Raw genomic sequence first — 17,669 nt, forward strand, 5'->3', positions numbered from 1 at the left:
TGGGGGGGGGGGGGTTATTGGTTGGGACAAGTTGGAGGTAAGTGGGATAATTGTTCTAATGAAATAATTTTATCCCAAATTGTCCTTTTAGGATATTTTAAGTGGTGTAAAGTAGGACAATTTAGGATAATGAGACAACTTGATATTTTGATTTGACAATTCATCTGAGATAATTGATGATGTGACACTTCTTAAAGTGCAATATTTATCTATTAATTAAGTCTAAATTAATTTACTTAATTGGTTTAGTATATTATTTGGTATGTTATTATAATATAATACGTTATTTTACTTTATACTAAAATATAATATATTATATATAATTACTAATTAATTATAACTATATTTAATGTTATTAATTAATATAATATAATATATTATAATAATATGATATATTATATACTAATTGATATAATATACAAATAATATATTTAATATAATATTTAATCAAATATTATAATATTTTGTTTAATTTAATAAAATATTATTTATAATATTATATCATTATTAAAAATATAATATTTTATTTTTATTTTATGATAATTACTATAATTTAAATAGAATAATTGATGACATGACTCCTTATTAAAATATAATATTTATAATAACCATAATATACTATTAATATGTTCAATATTAATAATTAAAAAATATTATTAAATAATATAATATATTATATTAATTTTATTTATATTATCATACTTTAATATATAGTAATTTATTATAAATAATAATATAATACTAATATTATAATATATGAAATATTATTAACCTGTAATAATGATATATAATGTTATATTAAAAAATATTATATAATATTTTATTATCTTATGTTATAATAGAATTTTATAATATAATATAATTAAGATATATTATATATTATAATAAAATTAACATATATTAAATATTTAAGAAATTAGTGCTTCAAAATTATCCCACTTTCCTCATGATTGTCCCAAAGTTAAGAATTGGATAAAATTTGGAGGTTGAGACAAAAAATTTATATAGGAGTGGGATAATTTTAGGAAAAGTGGGGATCATTGTCCCAATCTTATTGTCCCAATGAATACTACCATAAATTAAAGTCCCAAAATTATCCCACTTACCCTAAAATTACACCAACCAATAATCTCCCCTTAAGAGCTAGCGTAAATCTTTTTCCTATTCAATCTATCAACAGCTAGGTGTAGGTGAACTGAAATCGACTAGATGCACCATACAATTAGCTGATAGATCCGTAAAAATTCACAAGGGAGAGATAAATGATGTTTTGATCAAGGTTGGAGATTTCATTATTCTTGTGGTTTTTATAGTTTTGAAAACGTAGCCCGTTTCCAATATTTAAAGGTCAAATTCCAGTTATCTTAGGTAAACCATTTACCTAGCTCAAAACATACTAATAAAAAAATATTCCGTTCTCATGAGGAAAAGAAGAGAATGAGTAATACTCTAAACTATATATGATAATTTCACTATTATAGCAAACACTCAAAAATCTTTCTAATATGTTACTCCAAAATTTTCTTTCTTTCGGATCACTTTATCATTTTCATGTCAATAGAAAAATTTTGAAATATAAAAAAGTGAAAACACGTTTGAAAAATAAACACCATGGTATGGTGTTTTTTAAAAAAACACTACAAAAAGAAACACAATTTATAGTTATTATTTATATAGGCGGGCGAGCGGAGCTAAGCGCGGCAAGGAGCGGGGCGGCGGTGACGACTGGCGACGACCGCCGACGACCGAGCGAGCGCAGGCGGCGGGGTAGCAGGTTGCGGATGGGCTGGCGCCGCGATCGATACTATCGTCGACGGCAGCGGCGACGACACCCAGAGCGGGCTGGCGGGCCGTCGCCGGCAGTCGGCGACTGCGGACGGGCGGCGCGGCGGACGGCGGAGCGGTGAAACGGCCGACGAGCAGCCGGCGTCGGCGCGATGGACGGACGGCAGCGCTGGCGCGACTGCAGGCGGCTGCTAGCGCGGCGGGGCGGCGGACGGCCGACGAGGCGGCGGAAGGCCGACCGCAGCAGCGGGCAGCGACAGCGGCGGCGGTGGTGGTGGCGGGCGCAGGCGGCCCGACGGAGCAGCGCGGCGGCGGGCGGGTGCGCGACGACGCGCGTCGGCGGCGGCGGCCGACGGGCAGCGCGGCCGTGGCCGACGGGCCCAACGGGCGGCCGCGACGGCAGCGGCGGCCGCCCGACGGGTCAGCGGCCCCGCCGACGGGCAAGGCGGCGGCCGGCCGACGGGCAGCGGGCGGCCGCCGACGGCAGCGCGCCCCGACCCGCGTCGGCCGCCGCAGGGGCAAGCGCTTAGAATGAAAAAACGGGCCCAGGCGGCGACGGCGGCAGGCGGATCAGGCCCGACAGGCAGCGGACCGGGGACGCGCGGACGGGATAGGGCCGCGGTGGAGGGGCGGCGGCAGGCGGCGACAGCGGCGGGGTGGTGGCAAGGCGGGCTGCGGAACGGCCGACGAGCAAGCGACGGCGACGGGGCGGCGGATGGACGACGACTAGATGAAAAAGAGGAATCGCGGGCGAGCGGAGCTAAGCGCGGCAAGGAGCGGGGCGGCGGTGACGACTGCGACGACACGGACGACGACCGACAGCGAGGGGCAGGCGGCGGGCGTAGCGGTTGCGGATGGCCTGGCGGCGCGATCGATGACTATCGTTCGACCGGCAGCGGGCGGACGACACCAGAGCGGGCTTGCGGAGCGTCGCCGCGCAGTCGGCGACTGCGCGACGGCGCGGCGGGTCGACGGCGGGCGGTGAACACGGCCGACGAGCAGCCGGCGTCGGCGGGCGATGGACGGCGACGGGCAGCGCTGGCGGCGATGCGGCGGCTGCTAGCGCGGCGGCGGCGGCGACGGCCGACGGCAGCGGCGGAAGGCCGACCGACAGCAGCGCGGCAGCCGACGCGGCGGCGGTGGTGGTGGCGGGCGGCAGGCGGGCCGACGAGCAGCGCGGCGGCGGGCGGGTGCGGCGGCCGACGCGCAGTCGGCGGCGGCGGCGACGGGCAGCGCGGGCCGTGCCGACGGGCGCGGCGCCAAGCGCCGGCCGACGGGCACGGCGGCGAACGGCAGCGGCGGACCGGCGCCGCCACCTACCGGCAGCGGCCGCGCCGACGGGCAGGCGGCGGCCCCGACGGGCAGCGGGCGGCCGGCCGACGCGCAGCGGCGCCCGCGCGGCCGCCGAGGCAGCGCTTAGAATGAAAAAACGGCCAGCTGGCGACGGCGGCGGCGGACAGGCCGACAGGCAGCGGACGGGACGGCGGACGGTTAGGGCCGCGGTGGGAGGGGCGGCGGCACAGGCGGCGACAGCGGCGGGGTGGTGGCAAGGCGGCGGCTGCGGAACGGCGCACGAGCAGCGCGGGCGACGGCGCGCGGCGGATGGACGACGACTTAGATGAAAAAACGGAATCCTCAAAACACATTTTTGGTGTTTAAGAAAAATCGTTATTTTTTGGTTTTGTAGAAGGGTCAGTCAAAAAATCAGCCCCGGTTGCCAAACACAGGTTTCATTATTTTTTTTTGAAAAAAAAAGCGAAAAACGGCAAAAACCCCTTGGTTTGCAAACGCTCCCTTAGATTTTTTTTAAAAAAAGAAAAGAAGCGGTTTGCCAATGTAAAGACACTTCGCTACCACCCCTCCCTCACGACGAACCCCTCTACGAATGCCTCAATCCTCCAAAATGCCCCACTCCATCCAAAATGGCTCCTCATCGCCGACGACCAAAAACCCCACCCCAAACACCCTAAACACAACCGTCTTCCTCCCCCTCCTCCCCCTCATTCCCATCCCCCCCCCCCTCCTTCCTCCGCCGGCCCTCCCGCCGCGCCAACGCCCTCAGGCCAGCGCTACTAGCACATCCAAATCCTCCTCACTCTCGTCTACGCCAATCTACCCCCCACGGTCATCACGCCTGAGGATAGCGATTGGTGAGCTCTCGCGACGAGGAAGACGAAAGGGCGCCACGTCAGCGGTCGTTCAAGGGCCTGATGGCGCTGGTCGAGGGTAACAAGAGGTCGTATGCGGAGAGGATGGGGTATGATTTCCTCGATGCGAGGAGCTTGGTTGATCGCAGCCGTCCGCCTAATTGGAGCAAGATCTTGGCCGTTCGTCACTATTTGGACCGATATGATTGGGTTTTCTGGAACGACGCTGTGAGTCCATCCGTGCTACTTTAGTTTTTGACAAGTTCTTTAAAAAAAAAGGTTTCTGCGTAGGAACAGACTATAAATCTGTGTTTAGGGTAGAGAATGGGAAGGGAAGATGCATGACCAAAATTATCCTTTTGTGGTTTCAGCAGCGGAGCTAGTAATTCATAATAGTGGTGTCACATGTATAGAAGAAGATGATATTAGTTGTTTTTCTCTTATATTCAATATTATCAGGTTAATGAGATTAACAAAATATATTTAACTAAGTACAATTACAGTTATGTACTTTTTAATGTAAGTTACTAATTTGTAGTTTATCCTTTTATGAACCGTTCGATTTCATAGATTAATGTAGGACCGGCATGAGCCAAATGTGAATACGGATGCATCGTTTACTTGACCACAAAGAAAAGCGATATCTCCTAATCTGGAGACCAGAATCTAACATATTATTATGAAAATCAGAGTTGTCTGCATTGAATGATTCCCAATATTCTATCCGTAGTACTCATTTTAAGCAGAATTTCAGAAATAATCAGCTTTTAGGTTTTTTTAATAATACATTAGGGTCTTGTTTTGATTAGGAAACAAATCCGGTTTGATCTTCGATTTGACCAATTAGTTTCCTCAATCATGGAGATTCTTTTTTATTGTAGAATTTGATACTTTTAATTTCTTTGTAATTTCAGTCCTGTTGGGAATCTACTTTGTTTTTCTATTTAAGAAGAGGCTTGTAACCCTAGAATGATTATCACTTTTTATCAATAAAAATTCTCTTATACATCTTCGTGGATTCAAATTTCGTTCTTCGTGGAGCACCCCTTAGTGGATTCTAAGATTTCAACTTCCGCACTGTGTTATAGACGATCCTTTTCAATATAAGTTACTAAGTTATTTATTTTTCTTTTTTAAAAATGATGTTAACTATTTGGTACACGAGTTTTTGGGATTGGATCATTTAAATCTTGGCCCACTATAGATAAATCTTAAGTGAGCCATCAATCACTTTTTAACTTTACTAGTATAATGCACGTGCATTGCATATCATAATATTTTTTTTGTATTCTGAATTCCTAAAAATGTGAATTTTCAAGGCTCTTTTTGCAATTTTTAGGGTTTATTCTTTAAAACTAAAGATTCAGTTTGTTTCAGAAATTTCCAGTTTATTCTTTAAACTGGAAAGTTAGTGTATTCTTTAAAATTTGCCAGTTTCCAATGTTTTAATAAATCTGGGTACTTTTCTATAAAAATTCATAGTTTTTGGAAGCATTTTGGGTTTTTTTTGTAAATTTGGTAAGTTTTTTTTAAATTTTACAGTGTTTGGAATTCTTTTGGTTTTAGTGCAAGTTCGGTGGATTTCTTTACAAAATCTGCATATTCTAAAAGTCTGTTGGGTATTTATGCAGATTTTGTAAGTCTATGGGTCTTTTTGCAAAAATGTAATTCATTGGGTGTTCCTGCAAATCGTTTAAGTTCTTGAAGGGTTCGTTGTACGAATTTATAATGAAAGAATGGGTGTCAATGTGGGTAAATTCAGAAGGAATAAAAGCTCTCTCTTGGATCCTTGATAAATTGTCATTAATTTGAATAGATAGAGTAATTCATAAAAAATAAAGGCTCTCTCCTATATCTATGTAACACACATTTGAAATTCCAAGCTGGTATACTTTTGGAATTCCCAGCTCCTCTACCTTTCCAATTACATTTACAATAAGGGGTATCAAAAGAGAGATTGCTTTAATAAAAAAGCATTTAGATAGGCATAAAGAGAGATGGATTTTCCATTCCTTCTGAAATGCATTAAACACTTCCATTTTTACTATTTTAAATATATAGTTAATAATATTTAAAATATTTTTTATTTAACATAATTTAAAATGTATAAATCAATGTGTTGTTATAGTTAGGATATTGGATGAAGTAATTCAATTAAAATATATTTTTTCCATACATATATAGAATTTTTTTTCTTATAATTAGAATTATGGAGAAAATAACCTCTCAAACAATTGAATATCATAGAGAAGCAGATTATTGAGACCCAAAGTTATCCAGTGACAAAAAGAAATTGAATACAAAAGCAAATATAAAAATTTTATATAGTATGATTTCACTTTTATATCGAGAAAGCTATTCAATGACATGTAATATCCATATTATTGTATGAGACCGGAAATAATAGAAAATATAAGACCAGAAGAGAAGCTGTCTATTGAGGTTAGATATATGCTTCGATGGTTTTTATGTCGATGTTAAGGTTTTAAATGTTGGATGTCGGGTTCATGTCGGACGGTTGAAATCGGAGATACGCCGGGAGACATGGACTAAATATCTGATTGTCATATCAGGTGGTGCGCATATATATAATATCATATCCTAAATATAATCTAAACATTCCTAAATTTAATTTAAGCATACTTTATAAATTCTATTGTCTAAACATATAAAAAAGTAAATAATATATGATGTTTGATTTTAACTTTTAAGTTAGTAATTGATTTTGAAAAACAACCAAAATGAAGAATAAGATTAAAGCTCTAGAATTTGCTCAGCACAAACTGCAAAAAAAAAAAAAACCAGAGAAGTAGAGAGAGACTGAGAGAGAAACGAAGAGATTGAGAGAGAGATAGACTCAGAGAGAGAGAGACGAAGAGATCGAGAGAGAGACAGAGACTCAGAGAGAGAATCAGAGACTCAAGAGAGAGAATGAGAGAAAGAGGGAGAGATAGAAGAAGACTCACTGTGACTGGCCAGAGGGAAGCTTGAAGTCGTCGTTGGGTTCTGACGTCGCAAGGAAGAGAGAGGAAGAGGCGGCGATGGTTCCGAAGTTATAGCCTCACAAGGAAGAGAGAGAGAGAGGACAAGACAGTGACGGTTCCGACCCTGCAGCGATGAGGATGAGGGAGAGAGAGGACGAGGACGAGGAGCGATTTTGCCCTAGGCTTTTTTTGTTTTTCTATTGGGTTCATATCTCTCAGAACAGGTCAAAAGGGGAATGAGTTCGGGTTTTCAGCACTAAACCTAAACCCGAATTAGAAAAAAAGCAGGAAAACAATTATATCGGCCGATTTTTCAAAGCTGAAAATCGGCCGATATGATTAATATATCCCTGACATTTTCGATTTAAACCTGAAAAATGACATATGACTTGAAATTATCCAAGTCCTGTCGTTCGAGCCATCAAACTGACATGTCGGCCGACATGTCCAACATGTCAGCCGACATTTAAAACCTTGGTCGATGTCATCAATGTTCTTGAATCTAGAAAGAGCAATTCTTCCTACAATTTGCTGCCTAGGCCATAAGCCTCAACCACTGAAATCTCGACCAATTCCTCAAATCAATGCCCTCACTTGGAAGCACTAATCCTTGTTTTAAAAAAACTGTAAGCACCAATCTAAGCACTTAAATATCAAATTAATCTATTTAATTTATACTAAGGAAACGAGAAGAGATACACTGGAAAAGAGTGATACCATGCTTAGTGTTTTTCTTACAAAGAGTTTGATGATGGGGTTAAAATTTATGTATGAGGGGATTCGTGCAAATCCGAGCACTAAGCAGGAAGCAATTTACATGGAAATATTCAAGAGGTTTTTTAGTGTATCTACGTGCACATGCAAATATCAAAGAGTTTGGACAAAGCCTCACTTGACTATAGAGTTTCTATTTAAGTATAGATAACTCTCGGGGATTGGCTATTCTGTACAAATCTAAGCATTCAAATATCAAATAATTTGAGGATGAACATTGAATCAATTGTAGATGTCCAACTTAATTGCTTAAGTAATGACATAATAATTGAAATGAGCACTGAATACAAAGGTTCAAAGCATATAATGCTTACCTCAATCATTTGCTATTTGCATCCAATCTTTTATAATTTTACAAAAATGCTATCAAAAGTCTTGAGTTGTTCCAACTCTTCTCCATTTGCAATCCCTGAACCAACATAACATAACTAAATGCAAAACACATATAATTTATGCCCAGTGGTTATCAAGTATAACCTAATATAGGATTGAAAATATCAAGAGGATAACCTGACTTGATATGCCTCTGTATGTTTTCAAGGTTCAAAGCATATAATGCTTACCTCAATCATTTGCTATTTACATCCAATCTTTTATAATTTTACAAAAATGCTATCAAAAGTCTTGAGTTGTTCCAACTCTTCTCCATTTGCAATCCCTGAACCAACATAACATAACTAAATGCAAAACACATATAATTTATGCCCAGTGGTTATCAAGTATAACCTAATATAGGATTGAAAATATCAAGAGGATAACCTGACTTGATATGCCTCTGTATGTTTTCTGTGGAAGGGGTGAGAGAAATGATCATACATAATGGGGTGAGGGTTATGATTTTGGGATTTAAAAAGCTGTGGGATTAATATTTTGTTAATAGGGGATTATATTTGATTTGATTTAGTGTAATTCATGGTGAATTTAATTGGTGGTGGTTAGGAAATGAGAGTTATGAAAACATACTGAATTTGTATTATGTATGCATGTATGCATGCATGCATGTATGTATATACGTATGTGCTTATGTATGTTTGTATGTGTTGAAGGGGGCAATTATCACATTCATATTGAGAATCTATGTTTTCATGTATGTATGTAGGCATGTATTAGAGGGCATTTTGAGAAACAAATGTTTTTAACATCCTCATCCACTTTTACAATAGTATAAGAATCAATGGTTGCACTAATGAGTAATAAACTAGTATATACTAGTTTGATTTTTTGCTAGAGTGTGGTGTCCAATGACACTACCCTCTATTAAGTGCCTTCGCCCCTGGATGGCTTGTTTGTTTAAAGTCGCCAGCTAAGAAGGTGGAAACAAGAATAGCATATGGACTAGCCTAGTGATGAGTGAAGAATGAGTTGTCAATTTTGTCAGGAATTCGAAAATGGTTGAGGAAAGTATGTTGTGGATTGTGAATAGATATGACTTGACACTAATATAAATTTTGCTCTACTGCAGATACATACCCTGTGCTATAGTGGGTTTTCTGCTTGTATCTCTAAATTATTATTAGCACTTAACTACCGTGATGTCCAAATGGAGTTACATCTTTGTTGCCTATACTTGAACATGGGTGTCACGTCAATATGTTGTAAAGAGATCACATGATACTATGTTGCTGAGAGATCCCTTAATATTTTATAGGTGCTGAACTACACCTCTTATAGTACATATAACGGAAAGGTAACTCGTTTTGAACATCTAGGAGCTAATAAAAAAATTTCAGGGTTAATAAGTGGTTAAGCCCTTACAATTCAGATGGTGTATCTGTAATCAACCCTATAAAAGTTGATGTCTAAGGTGATAATTCTCATAACGTTTTTAAATGGTTACAACAAGATTTTAACAACTCCTAAAATTTAGATAATTGTACTTGACAACATGTAAACAAAAGATAAATGTGTTTATTTTTCCAAAAAGTGGTACTTAGGCATATTAGAAAAGTAGATCATTAAAATTAGAAAAAAATTACAAAAAATAAAAAGCGAAGTTACTTAAAAGGTATAAATAGTTAAGGAAATGGGAAATTGAACTTTAAGTGGTTAAGGCCGTATGAAGTCAGAGAAGTCGACAAAGTTCCATTCAAGTTTGAATTGATAAAGTTTTTCCTTTTACTATTGCCATATCCATGTTCTATTTGTGTGCTAAACTTGTAAGATTGTTGCACCTCCATACCCATATTATGTTGTATCTATATTTTGTGGTTATGCAGTTATGTTACATGGCTGCAAAAGACAATTTGTAAAGTCATAGGGAATATATTCAAGTATGAGAGATGTACAAATACTGATATCTATTTATTGTGACTTCTCAGGACACCTTGGTGACAAATTCCAACATTTCTTTGGTAAGGTGCAGTCTCTCTCTTTATTCCCGTGTGATGGCGATTACCTGAAGTGATAGTGGAAATATTAATCTAATTGGGAATCTTGCTTCTACAGGAGAGTATTCTGAAAGCAGCTATAGGTCACTTGGACTTACATGCTTCACATGATTTGGTTGTAACTGAGGACACTAATGGCATTAATTCAGGTGAGGCTTTCTCTGTGTGCACGCGCGCATGTGTGTAGAAACAACTAATTAATTTGATTAACACTGGGACAATATGATTCATGAAGATGTCCAAAATTTGTATATAAATAGTTAAATAAAATTCTAATTGTAGTGAAAATTAGCTTTTATAGTTGGTGAATTATACTGAGTTTTGACACATTGGGAGACTTTTGTGCATGCTTTATGTGAAGTCTGCTACTTCAAAAGATAAACTGTAGAGAAATACTGCTACTATTTGAGATATGGAAAAATGCCTCTATTACAGGAGTTTTCTCCAAAATGAAGATGAAACAGGCAGTTCTTTTGCCAGTTTCATATAGCAAAATCAGTTTTCTACACAACCAATTTAGCACAAGGTTTTTATTGAGGCCAACAAAATTGGGAATCTTTCTGCCAGAGCTTAACAGCACATGTAGATTCCCAACATTTATCCTGTTTCTACCTGTGACTTTTTATTAATATTTTCTGAGAGGAATTGTATATGGTATCGTGTGTATCTTCCTTCACATACTTCAGACTTATGTAAGTGCCCCAACTTCTTTCCGTAAAAAATATTCCATGATTAAAAAGCTATTGTTGAGTTTCTGATAATGATTGATAACTGAAATGTTTGAACCAGTGCAAGAAAATATGGTAATAATCTTGTGACAGATTCTTGAATACCAGCAATTTTCACAATATGAGGAGGGTCAGCACATGTATGCCTCCCCAAATTCGGCTTAGCTGCTTTAGTTGTTGGATTACCTGGTGGTTCAGTAGCCTGTCAATTAACCTTTTAGATTTCACCAGCTCAACAATAGGTAACCAAAATTTTTGCTCCTTTCCTCATGAGCTTAGCAGAAGCAGTGAAGATTGAGCAGAACACTGGAAAAATTGAGAATATCAAAACTAAGATTGATTGGCCTGCTTCACGTAGCTTGCCTAAATTGCTTTATTTTTACCAACTTTAACTAATGAAATTGACTTGAACTATTGCATATAAAATTGTAACTCTCAACTCTTACTATGGTTGGAGCTTTAATGGAGTGGTAGAGGTTTAAGATGGCACAGCTTCATCCGGTACTAAGACCTACCTGGCTAAAAAAGCAATAGCAACCACATATTGATCTTTAGGAGGTGATGGTCTGCAAAAACTCAAAAAAGGGAATAGATACTTTGGAATTGGACTTGATGGGTATGAAGAGCGGACAAAGAGAAAAGGAGAAGACTTAGATGGTTTTAAATTACCTTTGAATAGAAGGTTCGAACTGAAAGGACTGTCTATTACTGCCACCGACTTTAGAGCTTCATACTTCGCTCGAAGGCAAAATAGTTCTTACAGGATGCGAGAGCCATTCAACATCTAGCTTGTGGAGGGTGAGGGGCTGAAAATGTGATGATTTTGATGTTGCTTGTGTTCTGAAGTCGGAAAATGATAGTGGAGGGTGGGAGGAGAGAGACGGCTAGTTTTGCAGCTCTTCATCAACCATTTGAACCTTTTATAGCTTACATAGAGAAGCCAATTAAATTAAAATTTATATTTTGGTAGACGGTTGTGCTATATTATTTTTATAGTCCTCAATGGTCTATGATTGGTTTTATAAAACGATAAGGCTTCTTATAAGCCTCTTTTTCATTAAAGTGACAAAAAAACTATTAATCCTATTATCACAAGTTAATTAAAGTTTTGTATTATATCATAAAAGTTGTGAGGAAGTATATGATCATTGAGAAATAGGAGCAGCTTAGTTTTCACTTTCACCATTTGAATTAATTCTCCAATTACCTATGTTTTCCTGTAATACTGTATTAAACGCTATATTATGCTTGGTTTTCTATAAATGATGCATTTATTATTGTAAAGCTTTGCTGAGGTGTTCTAATCTTCTATATATATGTAGGAGTGTTCTTCATACGACGATCAAACTGGAGCAAAGATTTTCTAGACAAATGGTGGAACCAAACATCATTTATACAATTTGGTTCCACCAAAAGTGGCGACAATGCCGCAATGAAGCATCTAGTTGATGGTTTGACATCAGAGGAGCTACGAGATCATGTACGCATATCCCCCATGCAATGTCTATTCAACTCGTATGTTTGGAACCTAACGTGGAAATCTGCTTACCGTCTGATCACCTCACCTCAAACTATTTGGAAAGGTTAATATGTACTTGCATACTTGTCCTTATGTGTTTCATGATATGATATAATGTGTAATAATTTCTATAGTGTTAATGGTTGATACAAACATGAGACGTGTGACTTAACAGGGTTAGAGGATCACAATATTGACAAGTCCTAAAAAATAAGTCATAAGGACGTTGTGATATCATTCTATAATATACGTAATTATTGATAAAGAATACACACACACACACACACACACACACACAAATAGAGTTACATATACAATGTTAATGCTTGTAACAATTAAATCATGCACTTTTAGTAATATATAATGGTCACATATGCGCTGAAATTGATGTGATTGATATGTCTTTGAGGTTAGATTTAGTAGTAAAAGACTAAAATTTGTCGAGGTCGTGCTTTAAAGTTCGACTCATGATAACAAACTGAGAGAGATCAAGAGTGAAGAGTGGTATTATTTTCCCATATTGGAATTGATAAGGACTGGGTTTAGTAGTACAAGCTTTTGCGATTGTCGCTTAATCTATCTAGCTTGACTTTTCAGAAAGAACTAAAAGGGTCATAAGGCAGAATTGTGGAACCTTTTTTCCCATTTTGGAAATGATAATAGCAAGCACCTAACTCTCCAAAATGGGTAGACATTTTTGTTCTAAGATTATTAGGCAAACCCATTGATGTTAATCGAAGAGTACAAGAAAATGAGAAGGTCATGTTCTCAGGGGTTGTTGTCATAATGTATGATGCCACAGGCTCAACATCTCTAATTGTTGTAGGTAAGGTTATTGATAGTGGTAGTCGCATAGCGGTGAGCTACCGCTAAGGCTATTTGGGGCTATTGCGGCAAAATAACGGCAAATAGTGCAAAGTTAAATAGCTGTCTAATTTAAATATAAATATTCAAAAAAAAAAAAAGAAAAATGTAAATATTCTAAAATTGCATATTTGATAATTTATAGACTCTAAGCATGAAATAGACTTGTTGGATGTGGTGGAGGAGATGAAGGAGCTGTTGGAGGTGACGGAGGAGCAGAACTGGACGTGGTGGACGTGGCGGAGGAGCTGTTGGAGCCTTGGAGGTGGTAGAGGAGATGGAGGAGCTGTTGATGGTGGCGGAGTAGCGGAGCTGGAGGTGGTGGAGGAGCTGTTAGAGCCTTGGAGGGGCGGAGGATATGGAGGAGGTGTTGATGGTGACGGAGGAGTGGAGTTATAGGTGGCGGAGGAGATGTTAGAGACTTTGGATGTGACAGAAGAGATGTATAAATAGTTGGAGGTGGCTGAGGAGTGGAGAGGAAGAGAAAGGAGTTAGGGTTAGGGTTTTAGTTTGGCTGCCGGGAGAAAAGAGAGAGAATCAAAGGAAGAGTTTTTTTACAGGTTAGGTTATTTTCGGTCGGGTTCAGTAGGATTTGGGTAGGGTACTTAAAAAAAGCGTTGTTTAGTGCTTAAAAACGTTTTTAGCGCTTTTAAGCGATAAACAGCTCTTTGGCGCGCTATTTGCCGCATTTGCAAGCAAATAGCGGTGTGGGCACTATTCGAAGTCCGCAATGGTTGAAATAGTAGTGTTGAGGCTGCAAACGCTATTGCAGGTGCAATTGCACCGCTATCCACCGCTATTTAAAACAGTGGTTGTAGGTTTTATAGTTAGCTGAGTCACAACTCACAAAAATAGGTGACAGTTGTGGAATGCTTATAACACAAGTTTCAGGGTGTACTTGCACGTTGTCTATGATAATAGTTTCAGGGTATATTGGCAAATGCATTAGGTGGAACTGTGATGGTTAATCTCCAAACCTCAAGCTCTGTTTTTGCATCTTGCTGGATACAATCAAGTTGTTAAGGGGTTGGGGTTTAGATCCGTCTCACAAGCACTCGTGTCATGAAAAACACTAATAAAATGACAAAGGCAAAGGATGAAATTTTAATCCTTCATTAAATAATGTAAAATATAAATAGGTGCTTAAATATGATTAACCAAGACTGCAGTAGGGGTTTTGTTTTTGTGTCACGTTATTTCCTAGATTCTTACCCGGAAATATTACTAATATTAATGGGCCATTACACAGAAGCTCAGGTTGTGTTCTTGGGGATCCCAAGTTCAAGATCAATCTATGACTTTCGTTTCTTGAGCGGAGAAAAAGGATAGATTAAGTTTGCCATATTATTTTACCTCTTATATTCCATGACATATACAGCCATTATGATATGACCTTGTGTTTGTCACTTGTTCTCAAACAAAGTTGTACGTATTTGTAACTTGGGTGAAAACTCTATGAGCTGACTGATTCTATTGTTATCGTCCCGGTTGTAGGGGCCTATTCCAAGGGAGATTTTTTGGTGCACCTTGCTGGATTTGATAATAAGAGGGAATGGGCTGCTAAGATTCTTCAGGAAATAAAAGCTTGAGCAATGAAGGTATGTATGATTTAAAGATCAGTTACTGATGAGATGCAGAGATAATTTCCACATACAATCGTTTGTTCTTTCTGTCTCTAATTGTCTCTGTTCACTTGTAGTAGCAAAATAGTTATATTTTGTGCTACCTGGCCCATGTAAAATTGTGCCAGTCGATTACACGTAGTATTGGAGTCCCTACCTAGATGAAGTGAAAATATGTTTATACATGTATCACTAATGTTGTAATAAACGATATGTAAATTAAGCGAGAGTTCGTATTTGTACATTTAATTTATTATTATTTGTTCAGCGGCGCTGTACTTAATTATCTATATTCTCAAATTCTAATATGGGTGGAAAACCTCCATGAATTTGACAATTTGTCTATACAAACTTACCTACATATCTTATCATGGGTGATGACTGTTCAATCCTATTTGACTTAAATCCAAACATTTAGTTTGCTCCTTGCCTGTGTTAGCGAGAATGCTGGTGAAAGTTTGAACACAACCTTTATTGGACAGTAATGACGAAAATTTCAGGTGTTAACGTGCTTCACTATTTTCCTCTACTATTTCGCTTAGCCCATTTTAGGGATGAGAACAATGAAGAAACATTCGGTAAATGTAAATATTCTGAACCATCGCTATAGAACTTGTAGAATTTGTTAATAGTCCTTGTTTTATCACACAAGATGTCCTCATGCTAGCCACTATTTGGTTAAACCTTTCCTTTTTTTATCTTTCCCTTTGAGATGTGGCTCCCTCAGTCAGTTGCCAAATAGGTAGCAATCCTATTTGAATGTGGTTCAGCCTTTTTGTAGTTACGTTAAGTTGGTGTTTTGTACACACACACACAAAAAAAAAAAAAATCCCGTCTTTAGTTTGTTGGTTCTCTCTCCTCTTCGCCACCAATCACATGCAATACCTTCCCCTATCAAACAAATGAAAGAACGAGACGTCCCTCGCTTTGAATGACCGAGAGATGCCTCTCTTTTCTTTACTCACGAAACTTTTCAGTGTTCATTTTTAAAATGCCAAACATTGAGAGACATGAAAAGACTGATGTAATGTGTTTCTTAGTAGGAAGCGACACCTTAACCAATCGTAAGCCTCCAGCTTCTGCCCTCTCCAACTCATACTCACCACACAAAAACCCCAATGACCTAAGATTCTCCTCCTCTGCACAGGAACTAAGCGTACGTGGAACCCTAAACTACCCTTGATGTGATTTCTTGTCACGCTCATACGAGACAAGGGGTTGGCAAAAAACTTTTTCTGGCTTTAGGGGGAGATCGGTGCAAATGTGAAGTAGAGTGAGCGAGAAGAAATGCTTCAGGGTGCGCAGAGGAAACATCTGCAATTTTGGGCATGCAACCGCTTTAAATGAGCTCTGGATTTAGCAAACGGAGGGTTCATGCAATTGGGTATTTTTGCCTCCCCGTATCTAGTGCTAGGGTTTTGGTTGGATTTCTTTTCCCTTTTGTGTCATTTCTTGGAGAAAGTTGCTACGCGATATGCTCTTGCATGTCATGTTGCATATTTGCCAAGGTTGGGAATGTTGCTCTTATGGAATCCAAGTTGTACAGTAAATCTAGTTCCCTCTTTATTCTCTACATCACATGCTGTGAAAGTTGACGCAGTTTGATAATGAGTGACATTTTGTTTTTGGAGGGAGGAATCAAGTTGTTGTTGACTGCTTTCAGTTTCTCACTCGAAGATTAGAGTTGAGTATCAATCTTTTCTTGTTCATTACCTATTTTTAGCTTGTGGTCCTTCATATTCTAGAGCTTAACCAATGCATTTAATAAAGAGAACAGAGTTCTACTTAGTGCAGGAAGGTCATGAATATAAAACTGCAATTTTGGGTAGGCTTGCAGGATCAAGGTGTTATTCATAAGGGCTGATAAATTCTAGATAAATTCTAGTGTTTCAAATTGATTTCTACCTAGACTCCATTTGACTATGTCTACGAAGGGTTATCATGTTGGCCAGGTTCTCCAATCCATCTGCCCTCCAACCCTCATAGCACACCACCTAGTTATCATTGCTCCAAATTTTGGAAGGACGTCCCCTCTTGCTACCAATCCTTCGCAGACATAGTCAAATGTCGTCTAGGTAATGTTCTTAGGATCCTCTTTTGGGAGGATAGGTGGATAGGAGTCAATTCTCTGGCTAGCCTCTTCCCTTAGTCCTACAACCTTGCCTTCTCCAAATACGTCTCCATTGAATTTAAGGGAGATTTCACGGAGATAACTGGCATTGGAGACCTATCATTATGAGACCCATTCAGGAAAGTGAAAGATTGCAAGTTCAAGCTCTTAATTACCTGTGAACATCAAGTAATCTATATCCTTCTCTCAACATTGACATGATTTATTGGCCCCACGATAATTCCAAGATCTTTACAGTTAAATCTCTGTACTCCTTCCTATCCGATGGAGGTGTTCGTCATCCTAGATTCTTTGGCTGCTCTCCATGGCTAAACTGAAGACCAAGGAAAGGCTTCTCAACAAAGGTTAGGTAGGAGACCATCAGGTTCCTTTTGCAGCGATCAGGAATCACGCGACTATCTTTTTCTCTCCTGCCAATTCACCAAACAAGTTTGGGCGTTTCTTCTTCCTAGAATTGACATTCCTCCCTCTTCACACCAAGCATTAATATATGCTTCGATGGGTCTGTTTGAGACTTCAGTGCGGAAACTATGAGGATTATGCTTTCCTACCATCTGCTGGGTCCTATGGAGAGCTCACAATAACCTCATTCACTCAGGCATAGCCTCTACCCCTCAACAATTGGTCTCCAAGATTGACCACTATATGATTTTCTGGATCGCTGCAGCATTATCGGAGAAGACCCTCAAGCTAAAAAATCTCATCTGGGAGAGAGGCTTCTCTGATCT

The 17,669-nt window shown here is 39.4% G+C and overlaps 1 protein-coding gene across 2 annotated transcripts; it reads left to right on the forward strand.

Annotated features, from left to right (window-relative positions):
* Positions 3,911-15,077, forward strand: LOC109826351 (probable alpha-1,6-mannosyltransferase MNN10). Of its 2 annotated transcripts, none has more exons than XM_020393374.1 (5): positions 3,911-4,160; positions 10,009-10,041; positions 10,136-10,226; positions 12,128-12,388; positions 14,683-15,077. In XM_020393374.1, exons 1-5 carry the CDS (start codon positions 3,996-3,998, stop codon positions 14,775-14,777), a joined length of 645 nt encoding a protein of 214 aa, XP_020248963.1. In that variant the 5' UTR covers positions 3,911-3,995; the 3' UTR covers positions 14,778-15,077. The 2 variants fall into 2 exon arrangements, with proteins under 2 accessions (XP_020248963.1, XP_020248964.1); XM_020393375.1 differs by having other exon boundaries at positions 12,128-12,285.

The sequence above is a fragment of the Asparagus officinalis genome, chromosome 10 (genome assembly GCF_001876935.1).
Source record: "Asparagus officinalis chromosome 10, Aspof.V1, whole genome shotgun sequence".
Classification (NCBI taxonomy): domain Eukaryota; kingdom Viridiplantae; phylum Streptophyta; class Magnoliopsida; order Asparagales; family Asparagaceae; genus Asparagus; species Asparagus officinalis.